The 23506-nt window shown below is 58.2% G+C and overlaps 1 protein-coding gene across 5 annotated transcripts; it reads left to right on the plus strand.

Moving 5' to 3' along the window:
• The first annotated feature begins 7408 nt into the window (after nt 1-7408).
• Nucleotides 7409-22718, plus strand: LOC105471668 (WD repeat domain 81). 5 transcript variants are annotated; one of them, XM_071082098.1, is made up of 11 exons: nt 9497-9704; nt 10703-11339; nt 12784-12891; nt 13162-13352; nt 13475-13665; nt 14395-14560; nt 14928-15093; nt 15786-16475; nt 19294-19439; nt 19761-19940; nt 21497-22718. In XM_071082098.1, exons 1-11 carry the CDS (start codon nt 9648-9650, stop codon nt 21815-21817), a joined length of 2853 nt encoding a protein of 950 aa, XP_070938199.1. In that variant the 5' UTR covers nt 9497-9647; the 3' UTR covers nt 21818-22718. The 5 variants fall into 5 exon arrangements, 4 of the variants coding, with proteins under 4 accessions (XP_070938197.1, XP_070938198.1, XP_011722627.2 ...); XM_071082096.1 differs by having other exon boundaries at nt 7409-11339; XR_011615312.1 differs by lacking the exon at nt 21497-22718 and having other exon boundaries at nt 7409-11339; nt 15786-16489; nt 19761-19892.
• The last annotated feature ends 788 nt before the right edge of the window (nt 22719-23506 follow it).

Raw genomic sequence — 23506 nt, forward strand, 5'->3', positions numbered from 1 at the left:
TCCATTTTTGGCTTTCAGCAGTGCCCTGCCCACATGGCCACCCCCCACAGCAAGGGTCCTAATTGCTCAAGGGCTGCAGGTGGGACATGTTGGCCCCAAAAGCCAGCATCTTTGGCTGGGAAGTGCTGCAGGAATACCCAGGTAAATATTTTGCCCCGATCCTGCGTTGGGAGTCAGGGTCACTCCAGGACAAGCTTAGTGTGAAGTCCTAAGGACTGACTTGGCAAGGCAGGGAGAAATTGAGCAGGGCCCTGGCCAAACGTGGAAGAAAACGAAGCCTCACCAGCGGCCCTTATTCTCCATTATCCCCAGCATAGAAATCCCATCCCTTTCCCGCTCACGGCCCTTGGGGTGACCCTTTTCCATTTTGTTCTGAACACTGACCCCACCCCCAAGGCCAGAAGCACAGGCTTTGAGTCCAGGGTTTCTCCACCTCAGCACCCACTGGCATTTGAAGTAGAATAATTTCTTGTGGGAGGGCTACTGGGTGCACAGTAGGACATTTACGTGGTCCCTGGCCTCTGTCCTAGATGTCAGTGGCAACATCACCCATCCCCAGCTCCCAGTTTTGACAGCCAAAAGTATCTCCAGACGTTACCAAATGTCTCCTAGGGGCCAAAATCTCCTCCAGCTGAGAACTACTGAGTTAGACACACTTAGATTCAAATTCCAGCTCTTACTAGCTGTGAAATTGTTACAGATAATTTTCCCTCATCTACAACATATGGTGAATAAGGAATTCAAGGTTTGTTGTAGGGATTTCACCAATTAAAAATTTTTTAAAAATTCAAAATTTGGCCAGGTGCAGTGGCTGATACCTGTAATCCCAGCACTTTGGGAGGCCGAAGCAGGTGGATCACTTTGAGCCCAGGAGTTCAAGACCAGCCTGGGCAACATGGCAAGACCCTGTCTCTTAAAAAAATAAATAAAAAATAAAAAATGGCCCAGCGAGGTGGCTCACACCTATAATCATAGCACTTTGGGAGGCTGAAGCAGGCAGACTGCTTGAGCTCAGGAGTTTGAGACCAGCCTGGGCAACATGGTGAAACCCTAGCTCTACCCAAAATACAAAAAATTAGCCAGGTGTGGTGGTGCACATCTGTGGTCCCAGCTACTCAGGAGGCCGATGCAGAGGTTGCAGTGAGCCAAGATAGCGCCACTGCACTCCAGCCTAGGTGACAGAATGTGACTCCATCTCAAAAAAAAGAAAAAAGACGAAAAACAAATTTAATTAGAAAACACCTAGCATAGTACCTGCCACACTGGTCCGCAGTTGGTGCACTAAATGGTGGAGCTTCCTTTACTTTTCTCCCTGCCAGATTAGCAAGAACTGGCCACACTCAACATGGGCTGACTGCTCGGGCAGCTGCAGCCTCTGTCCCTGACTATCCAAGACATGACCTCTGGAAACCCAATACTGAGGCTGGCCAAGGGGAGTGGCTAATTTGGTCTGAGATTCCCCAAAGCCCAAAGGTGCTTGCGTTGGGATCCAGGGAAAACGCTTACCCGGGGCAGTGAGAGGGAAATTCGGAAGAGAAGAAAGCTGTTACAGACTTGACTTCTGAAGATGTAGCCTGAAGTTCGCTGCATCAGAATTGCCTGGGGTACTTGTTAAAAATTTAGATGCCTGGGTCTCACTCCAGACTACTGAATTAGAATTATGCCCTAAAGGGCCGGGCACGGTGGCTCACGCCTGTAATTCCAGCACTTTGGGAGGCTGAGGCAGGTGGATCATCTGAGGTCAGGAATTCAAGACCAGCCTGGTCAACACGTGAAACCCCGTCTCCACTAAAAATACAAAAGTTAGCCAAGCGCCTGTAATCCCAGGCACTTGGGAGGCTGAGGCAGGAGAATTGCTCGAACCTGGGAGGCGGAGCTTGCAGTGAGCCAAGATAGTGCAATCGCACTCCAGCCTGGGCAACAGAGTGAGACTCCGTCTCAAAAAAAAAAAAAAAAGAATTACGCTCTAAAGTTTGAAAACTACTGCCCTAGGGCTCAGATCGGGCCACAGTTTGATGCCCCAGGAATCCCAGTGCACCAGTTCCCAATATTGCAAGGATATCTCTATTCTAGGGAGGAAAGGAGAATTTCAAGAGGTAAAATCAGGTACACGCAAGGTCACTGCTGCAGTGTAACCCCAGTACCGCTAGAGGGCAGGGCACACACAGACTTGCAGACGGTAAAAGTAGTGCCTGCTAAATCTAGGTAAACTGAGACCAGCGCAAAGAACAGGTGGACCCAGCCAGCTCTATTGGTACTAAGAAGCAAGCACCACCTCCTGACCATCAAAACATATCTTCTGATTTCAGGTATTTATATCAAAGTTGGGGCTGGGCACTGTGGCTCACGACTGCAATCCCAGCTCTACTAAAAATATGAAACTTAGCTGGGCGTGGTGGCAGGCACCTGTAATCCCAGCTGCTTGGGAGGCTGTGGCAAGAGAATCACTTGAACCTGGGGGGTGGAGGTTGCAGTGAGCTGAGATCATGCCACTGCACTCTGCTCTGTTGCTCAGCTGGAGTGCAATGGTGCAGTCTCGGCTCACTGCAACCTCCGCCTCCCAGGTTCAAGCAGCTCTCCTGACTCAGACTCCCAAGTAGCTGGGATTACAAGCATTTGCTGTCATGCCCGGCTAATTATATTTTTGTAGAGATGGGGTTTCACCATGTTGTCCAGGCTGGTCTCGAACTCCCAACCTCAGGTGATCTGCCCACCTCAGCCTCTCAAAGTGCTAGGATTACAGACATGAGCCATCGCGCCCAGCCGAGAATGCTGGTTTTAGAATCAGACAGGCTTGGATGTGAATCCTGGCTCTATTGCTTCTTAGCTTCTTACATGACCTTGAGCAAGTTACCTACGGTAGTCAGTTACCTTCCTTATCCTAAACTGGGCATAAAAATATCTTCTTAAGGTGGGCATGATGGCTCACGCCTGTAATCCCATCACTTTGGGAGGCCAAGGCAGGCAGATCACCTGAGGTCGGAAGTTCGAGACCAGCCGGACCAACATGGAGAAACCCCATCTCTACTAAAAAAATGCAAAAAAATTAGCTGGGCATGGTGGAGCATGCCTGTAATCTCAGCTACTCAGGAGGCTGAGGCAGGAGAATTGCTTGAACCCGGGAGGCGGAGGTAGTGGTGAGCCAAGATGGCGCCTTTGCACTCCAGCCTGGGCGACAAGAGTGAAACTTCATCTTAAAAAAAAAAAAAAAAAAAAAATTAGCTCGGCATGGTGACACTGCCTGTAGTCCCAGCTACTTGGGAGGCTAAGGTGGAAGGATCACCTGAGCCTGGGGAGGTCAAGGCTGCAGTCAGCTGTGATCAAATCACTGCACTGCAGCCTGGGTGACAGAGTGAGACCCTGTGTCAAAAAAATAATAAAAAAATTGGCCAGACACTGTGGCTCCCTGTATCCTAGCACTTTGGGAGGCCGAGATGGGCAGATTGCTTGAGCCCAGGTGTTCAAGACCAGCCTGGGAAACATGGCAAAACCCTGCCGCTACAAAAATACAAAAAATTAGCTGGATGTGGTGGTATGTACCTGTAGTCGCAGCTACTCAGGAGGCTGAGGTGGGAAGTTCACCTGAGCCTGGAAGGTCGAGGCTGTAGGGAGCTGAGATCATACTACCGCCCTCTAGCCTGGGCAACAGAGTGAGAGACTCTGTCTTAAAAAAAACAGGCCGGGCGCGGTGGCTCAAGCCTGTAATCCCAGCACTTTGGGAGGCCGAGGCGGGCGGATCACAAGGTCAGGAGATCGAGACCACAGTGAAACCCCGTCTCTACTAAAAAAAAAAATACAAAAAATTAGCCGGGCGCGGTGGTGGGCGCCTGTAGTCCCAGCTACTCAGGAGGCTGAGGCAGGAGAATGGCGGGAACCCGGGAGGTGGAGCTTGCAGTGAGCCGAGATCGCGCCACTGCACTCCAGCCTGGGCAACAGCGTGAGACTCCATCTCAAAAACAAAACAAAAAAAAAAAAATCTTCTTAAAAGGGTGGCGACGATTCCACAAAACAGGGTATGCAAAATGCTTAACAGGTGACTAGCTCCTGTTCATGCTCCACACATGTTAGTTGTAAGTTATTACTGCCCAAGGTCATATGACCAAGCACATGAGAGGTTCCAGCTGCCCTTCAAGAAAGAGGAGACAGATGAAATCAGATCATGGCTGAGACATTTCTGTTTACTCTTTCTCTCTCTTTTTTTTTTTTTTTTTTTTTGAGATGGAATCTCACTTTGTTGCCCAGGTTGGAGTGCATTGGCATGCGATCTTGGCTCACTGCAACCTCTGCCTCCTGGGTTCAAGTGATTCTCCTGCATCAGCTTCCCAAGTAGCTGGGATTATAGGTGCCCGCCACCACACCTGGTTAATTTGTATATTTTAGTAGAGACGGGGTTTCTCCATGTTGGTCAGGCTGGTCTCAAACTCCTGACCTCAGGTGATCTGCCCACTTTGGCCTCCCAAAGTGCTGAGTTACAGGCATGAGCCACTGCACCTGGCCCTCCTATTTTCTCTCCTATCAGGCCTAGTTTTCTTTTTTCTTCTTTTTTTTTTTTTTTTTTTTGAGACAGAGTCTCGCTCTGTCGCCCGGGCTGGAGTGCAGTGGCCGGATCTCAGCTCACTGCAAGCTCCGCCTCCCGGGTTCACGCCATTCTCCTGCCTCAGCCTCCCGAGTAGCTGGGACTACAGGCGCCCACCACCGCGCCCGGCTAATTTTTTGTATTTTTTAGTAGAGACGGGGTTTCACCGTGTTAACCAGGATGGTCTCGATCTCCTGACCTCGTGATCTGCCCGTCTCGGCCTCCCAAAGTGCTGGGATTACAGGCTTGAGCCACCGCGCCCGGCCTCTTTTTTCTTTTTTCTTTTTTTTTTTGAGACGGAGCCTCGCTCTGCCACCCAGACTGGAGTGCAGTGGCAGGATCTCAGCTCACTGCAACCTCTGCCTCCAGGGTTCAAACAATTCTCTCCTGCTTCAGCCTCCTGAGTGGCTGGGTTTACAGGCGCCCACTGCCACACCCAGCTAATTTTTTTGTATTTTTAGTAGAGATGGGATTTCCCCAAGTTGGCCGGGCTGGTCTTGAACTCCTGACCTCGTGATCCACCCGTCTCGGCCTCCCAAAGTGCTGGGATTACAGGCGTGAGCCACCGCGCCCGGCCAAAGCCTAGTTTTCCTAAGTGCCTTTATGGGACCGTCACACCTGTACACCAAGCTCCTTGAAGGGGCAAACTCTTCCAGGGCGGTGGCTCAAGCCTGTAATCGCGGCACTTTGGGAGGCCGAGATGGGCGGATCATGAGGTCAGGAGATTGAAACCATCCTGGCTAACACAGTGAAACCCCGTCTCGCCGGGCGCGGTGGCTCACGCCTGTAATCCCAGCACTTTGGGAGGCCGAGGCGGGCGGATCACAAGGTCAGGAGATCGAGACCACGGTGAAACCCCGTCTCTACTAAAAATACAAAAAAAAATTAGCCGGGCGCGGTTGTGGGCGCCTGTAGTCCCAGCTACTCGGGAGGCTGAGGCAGGAGAATGGCGTGAACCCGGGAGGCGGAGCTTGCAGTGAGCCGAGATTGCGCCACTGCACTCCAGCCTGGGCGACAGAGCGAGACTCCGTCTCAAAAAAAAAAAAAAAAAAAAGAAACCCCGTCTCTACTAAAAAATACAAAAAAACTAGCTGGGCATGGTGGCGGGCGCCTGTAGTCCTACCTACTCGGGAGGCTGAGGCAGGAGAATGGCGTAAACCCAGGAGGCAGAGCTTGCAGTGAGCGGAGATCCGGCCACTGCACTCCAGCCTGGGGGACAGAGCAAGACTCCGTCTCAAAAAAAAAAAAAAAAAAAAAAAAGAGGCAAACTCTCTCTGAAGAGGGAGACAAAAGAAACAGGGCCAGTGGTTTCACTGTGGACAAAGGTCTGTCTGTCCAGCAGATGAGTCAGAACTAAGACCCCTTGAAGGAATCAGGTCGTTTTGGTGCCAGCTGTCTGGTTTCTATTCCCTTCCCTGTGCCGCACCCTTCCCCCAGCCATCTGGAAGGCTCTGACCACAGCTGGCAGGCTCTGTGGTACCGCAAAGGCCAATCTTCAACAGGAAGTCTTGGGGGAACATGTCTTCCCCAGAACACCAGGCCTCTGGGCCTGGGCCACTTCTCTCCCTCAGACGGCCCAGGGCTTGGTTTTGTTTTTATTTTATTTATTTATTTATTTTTATTTGTTTATTTATTTATTTATTTATTTATTGATGGAGTCTCGCTCTGTCGCCCAGGCTGGAGTGCAGTGGCGCGATCTCGGCTCACTGCAAGCTCCACCTCCTGGGTTCACGCCATTCTCCTGCCTCAGCCTCCCGAGTAGCTGGGACTACAGGCACCCGCCATCACGCCCAGCTAATTTTTTGTGTTTTTAGTAGACACGGGGTTTCACCCTGTTAGCCAGGATGGTCTCAATCTCCTGACCTTATGATCCGCCCACCTCGGCCTCCCAAAGTGCTGGCATTACAGACAGGCATGAGCCACTGGGCCTGGCCAGTTTTGTTTTTTAAAAGGCCGTGAGAGGTCTGTCAGGAGGGAGTGCTCCGGGGCAGAAAGAAGTCTGGCACCAGCTTCTAAGTCTCCATTCCGCCAAGCGGACAAGCTTCTCTGGCGGTTCTCCGTTATCACTTGTAAAATATAAACAGTAATAACTGTCCTCCCTCCCTCACAGTGTGTTGTGAGGGCCAAATGGAATGTGACTGCTGAAGTACTTTGGCAAATTAAAAAGCTCCTTCCTATGGAAGGCGGCGTGGAGGCGCCGAAGGGATTTGATGTCAAAAGTCCCAGTTCTGGCCGGATGCGGTGGCTTACGCCTGTCATCCCAGCACCTTGGGAGGCCCAGACGGGTGGATCACGAGGCCAGGAGTTCGAGATCAGCCTGGCCAACATGGCGAAACCCCGTCTGTACCAAAAAATACAAACATTAGCCGGGCGTGGTGGCGGGCGCCTGTCGTCCCAGCTACTCAGGAGGCTGAGGCAGGAGAATCGCTTGAACCCAGGATGCGGAGGTTGCGGTGAGCCGAGATCGCGCCATTGCACTCCAGCCTGGGCGACAGAGGGAGACTCCATCTCAAAAAAAAAAAAAAAAAGTCCCAGTTCTGCCCCGGGCTGTGGCTGGCACTTTCGTAGAGGCTGGCATCTCTGGGCAGAGCCTCCCGGACCCGCGCGCTGGTGCGTGCTGGAGGGAGCAGGCAGGGGTGGGGAGGTCGGCATCGCCCTCCGCCGGGCCCGGCTGGAGCTGGCTGGAGACCCTTCCAGCCCCGGGAGGAGGCGGGGCCGGGACCGAGCCAGAGCGGAGCAGCGGGAGGGAGGGCGCGGAGGCCGCGGGGCAGGAAGCCGGGTCCCGCCCGGGCCTCCGGAGCCACGTGCGCTTGTTTCCGTGCTGGGGCGATCACGTGACCCGCGTCAGCTGACCCGTCACGGTGGAGCCCGGTGCTCGCGCCCGGCAGCCTCTGCCCCGCCGCGCCCGGAGCGCAGGACCCGCGGAGGGGTAAGCGCCCCCCACGCCCGCCTCTTCGCCGCCGCCGGCTCCCCGCGGCCGCCTCCGCCCCAGCCCCTGCCCCGCGCCCATCCCAGCCCCGCCGGCCTGGCACCCCGGAAGCCGTCGCCTGCAGGGTCGTGGCCGGGCTCAGCCCCGCGCTGCCCCCGGGCGGCCTGGAGGAGATGGCCCAGGGCAGCGGGGGGCGGGCAGGCGCTCTCAGCACCCCGGCGGGGGGCTGGCACCCGCCCCCGAGCCCAGACATGCAGGAGCTGCTCCGGAGCGTGGAGAGGGACCTGAGCATCGATCCCAGGCAGCTGGCTCCGGCCCCGGGGGGCACCCACGTGGTGGCCCTAGTGCCTGCGCGCTGGCTGGCCGGCCTCCGCGATCGCCGGCTGCCCCCGGGACCCTGTCCCCGCGCAGAGGGCCTGGGAGAAGCGGAAGTCAGGACTCTGCTGCAGCGCTCTGTGCAGAGGCTGCCTGCCGGCTGGACGCGCGTGGAGGTGCATGGGCTGCGGAAGCGGAGACTGTCCTACCCTCTGGGCGGGGGCCTGCCCTTTGAGGAGGGGTCCTGCGGCCCTGAGACGCTCACTCGCTTCATGCAGGAGGTTGCCGCCCAGAATTATCGCAACCTGTGGCGCCATGCATACCACACTTACGGGCAGCCGTATAGTCACAGCCCTGCCCCCTCAGCTGTCCCTGCCTTGGACTCAGTACGGCAGGCTCTGCAGAGGGTCTATGGTTGCCCCTTCCTGCCGGTGGGCGAAACTCCCCAATGCCCATCATATGCCAGAGAAGGCCCCTGTCCCCCTCGGGGCACCCCTGCTTGTCCTAGTCTTCTACGGGCTGAGGCCTTGCTGGAGTCGCCGGAGATGCTGTATGTGGTACACCCTTACGTGCAGTTCTCCCTCCATGACGTGGTCACCTTCAGCCCTGCCAAGCTGACCAACAGCCAGGCCAAGGTGCTGTTCATTCTCTTCCGCGTGCTGAGGGCCATGGATGCCTGTCACCGCCAGGGACTGGCGTGCGGGGCCCTGTCTTTGCATCACGTCGCTGTGGATGAGAAGCTTTGCAGCGAGCTGCGACTGGACCTGAGTGCTTATGAGAGGCCCGAGGAGGACGAGAATGAAGAGGCCCCAGTGGCAAGGGATGAGGCGGGCATTGTGTCTCAAGGGGAGCAGGGAGGGCAACCTGGGCAACCCACTGGCCAGGAGGAACTTCGGGGCCTTGTGCTAGATTGGGTGCACGGCCGCATCAGCAACTTCCACTACCTCATGCAGCTGAATCGGTTGGCAGGTCGGCGGCAGGGGGACCCCAACTACCACCCCGTGCTGCCCTGGGTGGTGGACTTCACTACGCCGCGTGGGCGCTTCCGAGACCTGCGCAAGTCCAAGTTCCGCCTCAACAAGGGAGATAAACAACTGGACTTCACCTACGAGATGACGCGGCAGGCATTCGTGGCAGGCGGGGCGGGCGGCGGGGAACCCCCTCACGTGCCTCACCACATCTCAGACGTGCTCTCCGACATCACCTACTACGTGTACAAGGCTCGGCGCACGCCTCGGTCGGTGCTGTGCGGCCACGTCCGCGCACAGTGGGAGCCCCATGAGTACCCCGCCAGCATGGAGCGGATGCAGAACTGGACCCCCGATGAGTGTATCCCGGAGTTCTACACCGATCCTTCTATCTTCCGCTCCATCCACCCTGACATGCCTGACCTGGACGTGCCAGCCTGGTGCAGCTCCAGCCAGGAGTTCGTGGCTGCCCACCGAGCCCTGCTGGAGAGCCGCGAGGTGTCCCGGGACCTGCACCATTGGATCGACCTCACGTTTGGCTATAAACTCCAGGGCAAGGAGGCAGTCAAAGAGAAGAATGTGTGTCTGCACCTAGTGGACGCCCACACTCACCTGGCCAGCTACGGGGTGGTGCAGCTCTTCGATCAGCCACACCCCCAGCGCCTGGCTGGGGCTCCTGCCCTTCCCCCTGAGCCTCCCCTCATCCCCAAGCTGTTGGTCCAGACCATCCAGGAGACCACAGGCCGGGAGGACTTCACGGAAAACCTGGGACAGCTTCCAAATGAAGTGGGCCGGCCAGTTTTAGAAGCCACTCCCTGTGAGGCTAGCTGGACCAGAGACAGGCCGGTGGCAGGAGAAGATGACTTGGAACAGGCCACAGAAGCTCTGGATTCCATTTCCCTTGCTGGGAAAGCAGGTGACCAGCTGGGCTCCTTCTCCAGTCAAGCGTCCCCTGGCCTTCTGTCTTTCTCAGCCTCCCGTCCAGGCCGCAGGAATAAGGCTGCTGGGGCAGACCCTGGGGAGGGCGAGGAGGGGAGGATTCTTCTTCCCGAGGGCTTCAATCCCGTGCAGGCCCTGGAGGAGCTGGAAAAAACGGGCAACTTCTTGGCCAAAGGCCTAGGGGGCCTGTTGGAGGTGCCTGAGCAGCCCCGGGTCCAGCCGGCTGTGCCACTGCAGTGCCTGCTTCACAGGGACATGCAGGCGTTGGGTGTCCTGTTGGCGGAGATGGTGTTTGCCACCAGGGTGCGGACGCTGCAGCCCGATGCACCTTTGTGGGTACGCTTCGAGGCCGTCCGGGGGCTCTGCACACGCCACCCCAAGGAGGTCCCGGTGTCTTTGCAGCCCGTGCTGGACACACTCCTGCAGCTGAGTGGCCCCAAAGTCCCCATGGGAGCAGAGAGGAGCACGCTGGACCAACTGTTTGAGTACAGGCCTGTCTCCCAGGGCCTGCCCCCACCCTGCCCAAGCCAGCTTCTCAGCCCCTTCAGCTCCGTGGTTCCCTTCCCGCCCTACTTCCCGGCGCTGTACAGATTCATCCTCCTGTACCAGGCAAGGCGCGTGGAGGACGAGGCCCAGGGGCGCGAGCTGGTGTTTGCCCTGTGGCAGCAGCTGGGCGCAGTGCTGAAGGACATCACCCCCGAGGGCCTGGAGATCCTGCTGCCCTTCGTGCTGTCACTTATGTCCGAGGAGCACACGGCTGTGTACACTGCCTGGTATCTGTTTGAACCTGTTGCCAAGGCACTGGGCCCCAAAAATGCCAATAAGTACCTCCTGAAGCCTCTCATTGGTGCCTACGAGAGCCCCTGCCAGCTACACGGCCGCTTCTACCTGTACACGGACTGCTTTGTGGCCCAGCTGATGGTGCGGCTGGGCCTGCAGGCCTTTCTCACTCACCTGCTGCCCCATGTCCTGCAGGTGCTGGCGGGCGCGGAGGCCTCCCAGGAGGAGAGCAAGGACCTGGTAGGGGCTGCCGAGGAGGAGGAGAGCGGGCTGCCCGGGGCCGGGCCTGGCTCCTGTGCTTTTGGGGAGGAGATTCCCATGGATGGGGAGCCTCCTGCCTCCTCGGGCCTGGGGCTGCCAGACTACACATCTGGCGTCAGCTTCCACGACCAGGCTGACCTCCCTGAGACAGAGGACTTCCAGGCCGGGCTTTATGTAACTGAGTCTCCCCAGCCCCAGGAGGCTGAGGCTGTGAGCCTGGGCCGGCTGAGTGACAAGAGCAGCACCAGTGAGACCTCCCTGGGTGAGGAGCGGGCTCCAGACGAGGGGGGTGCCCCCGTGGACAAGAGCAGCCTTCGATCAGGCGACAGCAGCCAGGACTTGAAGCAAAGCGAGGGCTCCGAGGAGGAAGAGGAGGAGGAGGACGGCTGCCTGGGGCTAGAGGAGGAGGAGGGGGAGCAGGAGGAGGTCACCGGAGCATCTGAGCTCACTCTGTCTGACACGGTGCTGTCCATGGAGACGGTTGTGGCCGGCGGCAGTGGGGGAGATGGGGAAGAAGAGGAGGAGCCACTGTCTGAGCAGTCAGAGGGCAAAGAACAGAAGATCCTCCTTGGTAAGCTGCCAGGTCTGGGAGGTGTTGGTCAAAAACACCTCCTGCTTCTCCCTGCACACTTGCAGAGCACCTGCTCTGTGCCAAGCAGTGGATCGAGCCAGGGCCACCTGCAACACAGATGTGGGTTTGCCTTCACAGAACTCACACCCAGCAGACAAGATGCTGCAGTGTAGACGGTCTTAAGCAAGTGTATTATGTTAGTGCGATAAAGAACACGGCTGCGTTCCTAGGAGGGAGTGGAACATGGAGCTTTTCAGGGGCGCCGTGGCTCACGCCTCTAATCCCAGCACTTCAGGAGGCCAAGGCAGGCAGATCACCTGAGGTCAGGAGTTCGAGACCAGCCTGGCCAACATGGTGAAACCCCGTCTCTACTAAAAATACAAAAATTAGCCAGGCGTGGTGGCAGGCACCTGTAATCCCAGCTACTTGGGAGACTGAGGCAGGAGAATGGCTTGAACCCGGGAGGCAGAGGTTGCAGTGAGCCGAGACTGCGCCACTGCACTGCAGCCTGGGCAACAGAGCGAGACTCTGTCTCAAAAAAGAAAAAAAAAAGGTGCTTTTACATCTAGTTTTCAAGGGTCAGAGCAGGCTTCCTTAAAAGCAGAGACAGTTGAGGTTCAGGTAGGAGTAGGAAGGAGGTAGGCAAAAATGGGCAAAAAGAAAGTCTGAAGGCTGAGGGAATAGCGTGTGTGAGGCTCTGAGGCTGTCATGTTCCATTAAAGAAGAGAAGCAGGGGGCTGGGCGCGGTGGCTCACACCTGTAATCCCAGCACGTTGGGAGGCCGAGGCGGGTGGATCAAAATGTTAGGAGATCGAGACCATCCTGGCCAATATGGTGAAACCCCATCTCTACTAAAAATACAAAAAATTAGCCGAGCATGGTGGCGGGTGCCTATCATCCCAGCTACTCGGGAGGCTGAGACAGGAGAATCACTTGACCCTGGAGGTTTAAGGAGAAGAGTCAGGGTGGTGGAAGGTGGAGGTTGCATTGCAGTGAGCTGAGATCGCGCCATTGCACTCCAGCCTGGGCGACAGAGCGAGACTCCGTCTCAAAAAAAAAAAAAAAAGAAGAAAAGCAGGGAACAGCCATTATGGGGAGACCGAGGGAGTGGAGGGAAGAGAGGCCAGAAGGGAGGTGGCCAGGGCCGGGCCAGGCCTCGTTAAGGAGCTTCAGAAGACCCACGGGCAGGCTAACTTCCTGCAGGTCGTGCCTGTGGAGAGGAGCCTGGAGCAGCCAGAGTCCCACAGGCCAGGGCCTAGGTACCTCTGCCACTGTTACGTGGAGGGGGATGGTGTGGGACAGCCGGCCTGGGCTGGGCTCTTGGCGGAGCTGCAGCCGAAGGTGGTTGAGTGGGGTGCCGTGGGGTGGGGTGCCGTGGGGTGGGGTGGGAGGGGTCGTGAACTCATGTTATCTGAGGAGCTCAGGGCCTGCTCCCACCCCACAGATACAGCCTGCAAGATGGTCCGCTGGCTGTCTGCCAAGCTCGGCCCCACAGTGGCTTCTCGCCACGTGGCCGGGAACCTGCTCCGCCTGCTGACGTCTTGTTATGTTGGTAAGGAGGCTTGTGGTCGGTGCTGGAGATGAGGGTTTCTCCCAGGCCCTCTGCCTAGCTTAAGCCCTCTCCAGCGGGGATCCTTCCCACCCCTAGCTCAAATCACCCACCGGCCAGGTGCTGGGTCCCAGTCTGTAAGCGCCAGCAATTGGGTAGGGCCGGGCTGGTCCCCAGGCTAGAGTGAGCTCAAGCAGCCAGTACAGCCCTGCAGGGTCAGGCTCCCCCCGGCCCTCCACTGGCGACTCAGGACTGCTGGCCCTTCCTTGGTAGGACCCACTCGGCAGCAGTTCACGGTGAGCAGTGGCGAGAGCCCTCCGCTGAGTGCTGGCAACATCTACCAGAAGAGGCCGGTCCTGGGCGACATCGTGTCAGGGCCGGTGCTCAGCTGCCTCCTCCACATCGCCCACCTGTATGGGGAGCCCGTCCTCACCTACCAGTACCTGCCCTACATCAGCTACCTGGTCAGTCGCTGGTTTGGCAGACCCGGGGCTGGGAAGGCTGAGGACCTGAGGGCCGGCCCGGGGTCTCTGGGTGCCAGGGGGTCCCTGGGGCTGCCAGGCCCTCATCTGCTGGGTGGTTCTAGGTGGCCCCAGGGAGTGCCTCAGGCCCCAGCCGACTGAACAGCCGTAAGGAGGCAGGGCTGCTGGCCGCAGTGACATTGACTCAGAAGATCATCGTGTATCTCTCAGACACCACGCTCATGGACATCCTGCCCCGGATCAGCCATGAGGTCCTGCTGCCCGTGCTCAGCTTCCTCACCTCCCTCGTCACGGGGTAGGACTCCGCCCCAGCCGCTGTAGGGGGACCAGCCCAGCGGAGGGGCTGCCCAGGAGGGGCTGGGAAGCTCAGGGGAGAGGACGTAACGCTGGGCTGGGTGTCAAGGGTCCTGATTTTGATCCCCGCTATTTAACCCTGAGCAAGCCACACCCTTTTCCTGTGCCTCAGTTTCCTCATCTGGTTTGGACCAGTTGGTCTTGGAGCTCCTTTCATTTAAAGCTTTTGATATGACCGGGTGTGGTGGCTATGCCTGTAATCCCAGCGCTTTGAGAGGCCAAGACGGGAAGATTGCTTGAGCCCAGGAGTTCAAGACCAGCCTGGGCAACAAAATGAGACCTCATCTCTAAAAATATATATAAAGGCTGGGCCTGGTGTCTCACGCCTGTAATCCCAGCACTTTGGGAGGCCGAGGCGGGTGGATCATGAGGGTCAGGAGTTCGAGACCGGCCTGGCCAATATGGCAAAACCCCATCTCTACTAAAAATACAAAAAAAATTAGCCAGATATGGTGGCTCATCCCTGTAGTCCCAGCTACTCGAGAGACTGAGGCAAGATAATCACTTGAACCTAGGAGGCAGATGTTGCAGTGAGCCGAGGTCGCACCACTGCACTCCAGCCTCGGTGACAGAGCAAGACTCCGTCTCAATAAAAATAACTGAAGCTTTTGATAGATTCTGGTCAAGTCCTGCAGAACCGGGGACTGGAGCTCATGAGCTCTGTTTCCAGGTTCCCAAGTGGGGCCCAGGCCCGGACTATCTTGTGTGTGAAAACCATCAGCCTCATCGCCCTCATCTGCCTGCGCATCGGACAGGAGATGGTCCAGCAGCACCTGAGCGAGCCTGTGGCCACCTTCTTCCAGATCTTCTCTCAGCTGCATGAGCTTCGGCAACAGGTGGGCAGATCTGCGGGGCCAGGGCAGGCCGGGGCGGGGGCTGTGGACCCGGCTGACCTCCCGGGCGTCTCGCTCACAGGATCTGAAGCTGGATCCCGAGGGCCTCAGCAAGGGCCAGGGCGGGCTGGGGTGGGGGCTGTGGACCCGGCTGACCTCCCGGGCGTCTCGCTCACAGGATCTGAAGCTGGATCCCGAGGGCCTCGGCGAGGGCCAGGGCGGGCTGGGGTGGGGGCTGTGGACCCGGCTGACCTCCCGGGCGTCTCGCTCACAGGATCTGAAGCTGGATCCCGAGGGCCTTGGCGAGGGCCAGGGCGGGCTGGGGTGGGGGCGGTGGACCCGGCTGACCCCCTGGGCGTCTCGCTCACAGGATCTGAAGCTGGACCCCGCGGGCCGTGGTGAGGACCAGCTGCCACAGGTGGTCTTCTCTGATGGGCAGCAGCGGCCCGTGGACCCTGCCCTGCTGGACGAGCTGCAGAAGGTGTTCACCCTGGAGATGGCGTACACAATCTACGTGCCCTTCTCCTGCCTGTTGGGTACTGCCCCATCACGTTCCCCGTCACAGCCTTCGTGGCTGTCTCCTCCCTTGGGAGGCCCCATTCTCTGCCCTTGCCCCAGTGTCAGCAGTAGGTTCTAAGCAGTTTTTTTGGGTGAAAGCAAAGGGATTTGGCCTCAGACCCGTACCTCCAAGGTGACATACAAACAGGGACTGAGCAGTAGCCAGCAAGAGAGGCCCAGGAGCTGGCCTGTAGCATCCCTGGGGAAGGCAGGAGAGTCAGGGCGGTGGACTGGCTGTCTGCAGGAGCTGAGAGGGAAGGAGAGGCCTCCTGTTTACGAAGCTTCCCCTCTGGGCCCTGCATGGTGCTGTGCTAATCGTTTCAGCGTGTCATCTCCCTGCAGAGGACAGACAGCCCTGTGGTGACACGTGTTATCATCCCGCCACTGAAATCTAAGCCTTTGGGAGGCCAGGGCACCACCTGTCTTGTTCCGTATTCTATTCCTAGTGCCCAGCACGGCACAGCACATATAGAAGACGCTCATGTGTACATCACAACGGAATGAATGCACATTTCACCGGGGAGGAAACTGAGGCTCAGAGACAGAGTTACTTGCCCAGAGTTGCAGAGCCAGTTCCTGCCCCGTCTTCTGTGGCTCCCGAGTCCTTGGATGGGTGATAGCAGCCGCCTGCCATCTTCCCTGTCTCAGGACCTCTCCCACTCCCATCCAGGTGACATCATCCGGAAAATCATCCCCAACCACGAGCTGGTTGGGGAGCTGGCGGGGCTGTACTTGGAGAGTGTCAGCCCGAGCAGTCGCAACCCTGCCAGCATGGAGCCCACCGTGCCCAGCACCGGCCCCGAGTGGGACCCCCAGGGTGGGGGCTGCCCTCAGGATGACGGCCACTCGGGGACCTTTGGGAGCGTCCTGGTGGGGAATCGCATTCAGATCCCTAATGACTCTCGGCCTGAGACCCCCGGACTGCTGGGCCCCATCTCGGGGGTGGGTGGCGGGGGCCTGGGCGGCGGGAGCGAGGACAACGCCCTGAAGCAGGAGCTGCCGCGGAGCGCCCACGGGCTGAGCGGAAACTGGCTGGCGTACTGGCAGTACGAGATCGGCGTGAGCCAGCAGGACGCCCACTTTCACTTCCACCAGATCCGCCTGCAGAGCTTCCCGGGCCACTCGGGGGCCGTCAAGTGTGTGGCCCCCCTGAGCAGCGAGGACTTCTTCCTGAGCGGCAGCAAGGATCGAACCGTGCGCCTCTGGCCGCTGTACAACTACGGCGATGGGACCAGCGAGACGGCCCCCCGTCTCGTCTACACCCAGCACCGCAAAAGCGTCTTCTTCGTGGGCCAGCTCGAGGCCCCGCAGCACGTGGTGAGCTGTGACGGGGCTGTGCACGTCTGGGACCCCTTCACAGGTGAGCGGGCCCAGGTGAGGCCTGTTCTGTTCCTGCTCCTGTGCCCGCCAGGCCTCTGGGAAGGGGCCCGAGGGTGGGGCTGCAATGCTGCGGAGTCTGGGGAGACCCAGAGAGGCCACCGAGAAGAGCAGTTAGGGTTTCTAACCTGTTAGACTTGAGTCTGAACTGGCTCCACCAGCTCACTTCCCTTGAGCAAGTTCCTGCTGCTGGAAGCATCTGTTTTCCCATCGATAAACAAAATCAGCAAAACAGGCTTAGACGATAACATGTGGGAAGGCCGGGCGCGGTGGCTCAAGCCTGTAATCCCAGCACTTTGGGAGGCCGAGGTGGGTGGATCATGAGGAGGCCAGGAGTTGGAGACCATCCTGGCCAATATGGTGAAACCCTGTCTCTACTAAAAATACAAAAATTGGCCGGGTGTGGTGGTGGGCGCCTGTAGTCCCAACTACACAGGAGGCTGAGGCAGGAGAATGGCGTGAACCCGGGTGGCAGAGGTTGCAGTGAGCCGAGATCACACCACTGCACTCCAGCCTGGGCGACAGAGCGTGACTCTGTCTCAAAAAAATAAAAATAAAGGCCGGGCGCGGTGGCTCAAGCCTGTAATCCCAGCACTTTGGGAGGCCGAGACGGGCGGATCACGAGGTCAGGAGATCGAGACCATCCTGGCTAACACGGTGAAACCCCGTCTCTATTAAGAAATACAAAAAACTAGCCGGGCGAGGTGGCGGGCGCCTGTAGTCCCAGCTACTCGGGAGGCTGAGGCCGGAGAATGGCGTAAACCCGGGAGGCGGAGCTTGCAGTGAGCTGAGATCCGGCCACAGCACTCCAGCCTGGGTGACAGAGCGAGACTCCGTCTCAAAAAAAATAAAATAAAATAAAATAAAATAAAATAAAATAAAATAAAATAAAAAAGGGCCGGGCGCGGTGGCTCACGCCTGTAATCCCAGCACTTTGGGAGGCCAAGGCGGGCGGATCACGAGGTCAGGAGATCGAGACCATCCTGGTTAACACGGTGAAACCCCGTCTGTACTAAAAATATAAAAAAATTAGCCGGGCGAGGTGGCGGGCGCCTGTAGTCCCAGCTACTCGGGAGGTTGAGGCAGGAGAATGGTGTGAATCTGGGAGGCGGAGCCTGCAGTGAGCCCAGATCGCGCCACTCACTCCAGCCTGGGCGACAGAGCGAGACTCCATCTCAAAAAAAAGAAAAAGAGAAGAAGAGAATACACGAATACATGTAGGGTTTTGGCTTCATGTGTAGCAGATGATATTTGGCCAATGGTTGCTTATGTTTTGGCATCACCATAGGGAGAAATATGGTTAAAAGGGGGAAAGAGATGGTGTCGGGGAAGACAGAGGGAGGGGCATTGGGTCAGCAGTGCTGTGCAGACAGAGGAGGTTGCTTTGGGGACGGGAGCCTGGACGGGCCATGGAAGCAGGAAGGTGGGAGAGTCAAGAAACATCTTTTTTTTTTTTTCCTTGAGACAGAGTCTCGCTCTGTCGCCCAGGCTGGAGTGCAGTGGCGCAATCTCGGCTCACTGCAAGCTCCGCCTCCCGGGTTCATGCCATTCTCCTGCCTCAGCCTCCTGAGTAGCTGGGACTACAGGTGCCCGCCACCATGCCCAGCTAATTTTTGCATTTTTAGTAGAGACGGGGTTTCACCGTGTTAGCCAGGATGGTCTCGATCTCCTGACCTCGTGATCCGCCCGCCTCGGCCTCCCAAAGTGTTGGGATTACAGGCGTGAGCCACCACACTGGGCCAAGAAACATCTTTAGGCTGGACATGGTGTCTCACACCTGTAATCTTAGCACTTTGGGAGGCGGGGAGTTGGAGACCATCCTGGCCAACATGGCGAAACCCCGTCTCTACCAAAAATACAAAAAAATTAGCTGGGCGTGGTGGCGGGCGCCTGTAATCCCAGCTAGTCAGGAGGCTGAGGTGGGAGAATCGCTTGAACCTGGGAGGTGTAGGTTGCAGTGAGCCCAGACGCGCCACTGCACTCCAGCCTGGGTGAGATCACACCACTGCACTCCAGCCTGGGCGACAGAGCAAGACTCCGTCTCAAAAAAAAAGAAACATCTTTAGCATTTTCTTTTCTTTTCTTTTTTTTTTTTTTTTTGAGACGGAGTCTCGCTCTGTCGCCCAGGCTGGAGTGCAGTGGCCAGATCCCAGCTCACTGCAAGCTCCGCCTCCCGGGTTCCCGCCATTCTCCTGCCTCAGCCTCCCAAGTAGCTGGGACCACAGGCGCCGCCACCTCGCCCGGCTAATTTTTTGTGTTTTTAGTAGAGACGGGGTTTCGCCGTGTTAGCCAGGATGGTCTCGATCTCCTGACCTTGTGATCCACCCGTCTCGGCCTCCCAAAGTGCTGGGATTACAGGCTTGAGCCACCGCGCCCGGCCCAAATGTTTTTTTTTTTTTTTGAGACGGAGTCTCACGCTGTTGCCCAGGCTGGAGTGCAGTGGCGCGATCTCGGCTCACTGCAAGCTCCACCTCCCGGGTTTACGCCATTCTCCTGCCTCAGCCTCCTGAGTAGCTGGGACTACAGGCGCCCGCGACCGCGCCCGGCTAATTTTTTGTATTTTTAGTAGAGACGGGGTTTCACCGTGGTCTCGATCTCCTGACCTTGTGATCCGCCCGCCTCGGCCTCCCAAAGTGCTGGGATTACAGGCGTTAGCCACCACGCCCGGCCTTATCTTTAGCATTTTCTAAGGATCCCTGGGGGACGGGAGGCAGCTGTGTGGTGAGTTGGGGGATTAGAAGCTCCCAGGGCTCGTCCATCAGCTGCTGCGACCCCAGATCCACTGTGACTTTCCTTCCCAGGGAAGACCCTTCGCACGGTGGAGCCGCCGGACAGCCGGGTGCCTCTGACCGCGGTGGCTGTCATGCCCGCCCCCCACACCAGCATCACCATGGCCAGCTCTGACTCTACCCTGCGCTTTGTGGACTGCAGGAAGCCGGGTCTGCAGGTCAGGGGGGTCCAGTGCCCTGAGCACTCGCCTGGTTCTCTGGGGACCTGGCAGGGAGGAGAGACTCCCCCAAAACAGAAAGCCAGGATGTCGTTCTGGGGCGCTAGTTAGTTTCTCTTTGGTGCTAGATCACCCGAAGCCACACACCCTGTGGGGCAGTACTCTGGCCTGTGATGGGGGTGGGGTTCTGGGCTTTTCATGCCCCTTGATGAGGGTCAGAGGCTCAGGCCTTCCTGCCGTGGGGGCTTGGGTGGGGGACAGGGCCTTGGGGAGCGCAGGATGGGAAGGTGGTGCCTCAGCTCAGCCGCCCTCTCCCTGCAGCACGAGTTCCGGCTGGGCGGTGGGCTGAACCCGGGGCTTGTCCGCGCCCTGGCTGTCAGCCCTAGTGGCCGTAGCGTCGTGGCCGGCTTCTCCTCGGGCTTCATGGTGCTCCTGGACACCCGCACAGGCCTGGTTCTGCGAGGCTGGCCAGCCCACGAGGGGGACATTCTGCAGATCAAGGTGACAGGCCAGGTCCCCCTCCCCTTGCTATGCGGCCCCCGCCCGTGTCCAGCCATCACCCCTGCTTAGGGCCTGCCTGCCCAGGGACAGGCTCGAGCTGGTCTGTCTTATATACCTGGTCCAGGACTGATGGGCAGGGAGGGTGGCCCTCCTGGGCCAACTTGGGAGCCAGTCGCACTGCAGGGGCCTCAGCAGGAGGCAGGCCATGGGGGCGGGAGCCACGGGGCAGGGTTGACCCTGTTGCTCATGGAGATGTTCTAATGAGTAACCCTTGTCCATATTTGTCTTGCTTGGAGGATCAGGGGTCAGGTCCTGTCCGTGACCCAGTTCAGGTTAAATAAAGCTCAGCTGGGAGGCTGTTTACTGCCCGCGGACCACTGAGCAGAGTCCATGGTCCTGCTGGGCTGCCCTGGCGGGGGCAGGAGCAGGCCTGGGCTTGGGGATCCTGCCCCCTCTCCTTCCCCTCCCCTCCCTCCATTCTCAGTCACAGGCCTCAGGGAGCTGCTCAGAGAGGCCCAGGAGGGGAAGAACAGGGCTACGTGTGGGAGGATTTCTGCAGGCAGCTGGACTTTCCTCCCCGTCTTGGCTGGAGGCCAGGAGTCCTGCATTACCCTGCTGAGAGCAGGCCGTTACTGGCTCCCTCCAGAGCCCCAGGGAACCCTGAGCTCGAGTTACCCTAAATTCTAACTTTCCAAGAAAGTATCAGGAGAGCTCTGGGGTCGGCCCGGGTGTGAATTCCGTCTCTGCTGCTTACGGGCCCCATGACCTTGGTATGGTTACTTCACTTCTCTGAGCCTCGCTTTTCCTCTCTGTGAAATGGGGACAATGGCAGCATCCACCGCATAGGGTTGTTATGAAGGTCAAGGTTGTCACGTGCACGCCTGGCACCATGCCTATGGGTCGTTCTCAACTTAGTGATGACTGGGTTACGGATGCTGAGTGTATTAAAATGAAACAGGCCGGGTGCGGTAGCTCAAGCCTGTAATCCCAGCACTTTGGGAGGCCGAGACGGGCGGATCACGAGGTCAGGAGATCGAGACCATCCTGACTAACGCGGTGAAACCCCGTCTCTACTAAAAAATACAAAAAACTAGCCGGAGGCCGGGCGCGGTGGCTCAAGCCTGTAATCCCAGCACTTTGGGAGGCCGAGACGGGTGGATCACAAGGTCAGGAGATCGAGACCATCCTGGCTAACATGGTGAAACCCCATCTCTACTAAAAAATACAAAAAACTAGCCGGGCGAGGTGGCGGGCGCCTGTAGTCCCAGCTACTCGGGAGGCTGAGGCAGGAGAATGGCGTGAGCCTGGGAGGCGGAGCTTGCAGTGAGCTGATATCCGGCCACTGCACTCCAGCCTGGGTGACAGAGCAAGACTCTGTCTCAAAAAAAAAAAAAATGAAACATGAATATGGTGTGTGTGGGAGGGTGGTGGTCTGTCACCCACCCAGGACGGCCTGTCTCCCTGGAGAGACTGCGGAGGGAACTGGGGAGGCCTTGGGGCTCAAGGGTATGCGGAAGGTCCCAGGACCCTGCTGAGACTCTCCTCTCCCGGGACAGGCGGTGGAGGGCAGCGTCCTGGTCAGCTCCTCCTCTGACCATTCCTTGACCGTCTGGAAGGAGCTGGAGCAGAAACCCACCCATCACTATAAGTCAGCGTCCGACCCCATCCACACCTTTGACCTGTATGGCAGCGAGGCGGTCACCGGCACTGTGTCCAACAAGATTGGCGTCTGCTCCCTGCTTGAGCCGCCCTCCCAGGCCACCACGAAGCTGAGCTCTGAGAACTTCCGCGGCACGCTCACCAGCCTGGCCCTGCTGCCCACCAAACGCCACCTCCTGCTGGGCTCAGACAACGGGGTTATCCGCCTCCTGGCATAGGCTGAGGCAGGAGCTGGCCGGGCAAGGGTGGGAAGACATCTGTGGGAGCGTGTCTGCTCACCCTGTTCCCCGAGCAGCAGCTGCCTCCCCGGAGGCCCTGGGTCCCACGCCCTGGGTGCCCACATGTCCTGCCAACTAGGGCCTCCAACTGGAGTGGGGGAGTCCCGGCCCTTAAATCACCAGAGCCACCAAGCCTGCCAGAGGAGTCTCATTCATGACTTGGGGACGCACTGCTCCTAGCAAGCAGGAAGTAAGAGCAGGAAGAAGCATTGCTACCTTCACTTCTCCCCAGCTCTGCCCTCTGGGTCCACATGAGGACAGGGAGGCTCGGGAAGGGGAAGGGAGACTGGCCCTGCCCAGCCGGTCTCTAGCCCCTCACCCCACACTGGGCTCTCTCTGCCCTGTCCCTCTAGGACAGGGAATCTGGCCTGGTCCAGAGCACTGATGGTGCTTGGATTCCAGCCTAAGGGAGGCTGGCCATGGTCCAGGAGTTAAGGGCCTGGGTCTGGGGTTTAAGTGGCCACCCACCCAGGCCCTGGCCAGTGTGGGACCAGGAGGGGAAGGAAGAAAGAGGCTAGGAGCAGGGGAGAGAAGGTGCACTTGGCCAGTGGTGCCTGCCCGGAGTGAGCCCATGCCTTGCCTGCCTACCCCTAACTACAGTGTTTGTGCCTTGAGCTGAGGGGGCAGCCTCTGGGCCCTGAACCCCTGCTGGGGCTCCACGACCCTGAGCGAAGGGGTGAGAAGAATCATCTCTGCACCTCGGGTCTCTGCCAGAGGAAGACTTAAGCATCCCTGCAGCCTCACCTTCTAGACGGAGATGAGGTCCAGGGGTTGGCCCTTGCTGCCTCCTCACAATTTGCAATAGATGTAAATAGGACCAATAAATCCTTTGGAAGAGCCATGGGGCAAACTGAGGCTTGTCTTTTTTTTTTTTTTCAATAGAGATGGAGGGTCACTATGTTGCCCAAGCTGGTCTCCAACGGCTGGGCTCAAGTGATCCTCCCGCCTCAGCCTCCCAAAGTATTGGGATTACAGGTGTGAGCCACCGCTCCCGGCCTGAGGCTTATCTTGCTGGTGGTGTCAGGGTGGGGAAAGTTGAGACCCAGCAGTTTCCAGGACAGTGAGGTGGGAAGCAGCCCGATGCAGGGCAGTGAAGAGCAGGTATGAAGGTGGGAAGCGGCCCGATGCAGGGCAGTGAACAGGTGTGAGGGTGGGAAGCGGCCCGATGCAGGGCAGTGAACAGGTGTGAGGGTGGGAAGCGGCCCGATGCAGGGCAGTGAACAGGTGTGAGGGTGGGAAGCGGCCCGATGCAGGGCAGTGAACAGGTGTGAGGGTGGGAAGCGGCCCGATGCAGGGCAGTGAACAGGTGTGAGGGTGGGAAGCGGCCCGATGCAGGGCAGTGAACAGGTGTGAGGGTGGGAAGCGGCCCGATGCAGGGCAGTGAACAGGTGTGAGGGTGGGAAGCGGCCCGATGCGGGGCAGTGAACAGGTGTGAGGGTGGGAAGCGGCCTGATGCAGGGCAGTGAAGAGCAGGTGTGAAGGTGGGAAGCGGCCTGATGCAGGGCAGTGAACAGGTGTGAGGGTGGGAAGCGGCCTGATGCAGGGCAGTGAAGAGCAGGTGTGAAGGTGGGAAGCGGCCTGATGCAGGGCAGTGAACAGGTGTGAGGGTGGGAAGCGGCCCGATGCAGG

Source organism: Macaca nemestrina, chromosome 17, assembly GCF_043159975.1.
Source record: "Macaca nemestrina isolate mMacNem1 chromosome 17, mMacNem.hap1, whole genome shotgun sequence".
In the NCBI taxonomy this organism is placed as follows: Eukaryota; Metazoa; Chordata; class Mammalia; order Primates; family Cercopithecidae; genus Macaca; species Macaca nemestrina.

What these genes read in the sequence shown, in the direction of transcription:
- LOC105471668 (XM_071082096.1), top strand. Translation starts at nt 7,679, where the DNA reads ATGGCCCAGGGCAGCGGGGGGCGGGCAGGCGCTCTCAGCACCCCGGCG. An exon ending in GCTGACGTCTTGTTATGTTG is followed by an intron (nt 12,892 to 13,161) that starts GTAAGGAGGCTT and finishes CTTCCTTGGTAG; the next exon opens with GACCCACTCGGCAGCAGTTC. An exon ending in CGTCTGGGACCCCTTCACAG is followed by an intron (nt 16,476 to 19,293) that starts GTGAGCGGGCCC and finishes TTTCCTTCCCAG; the next exon opens with GGAAGACCCTTCGCACGGTG.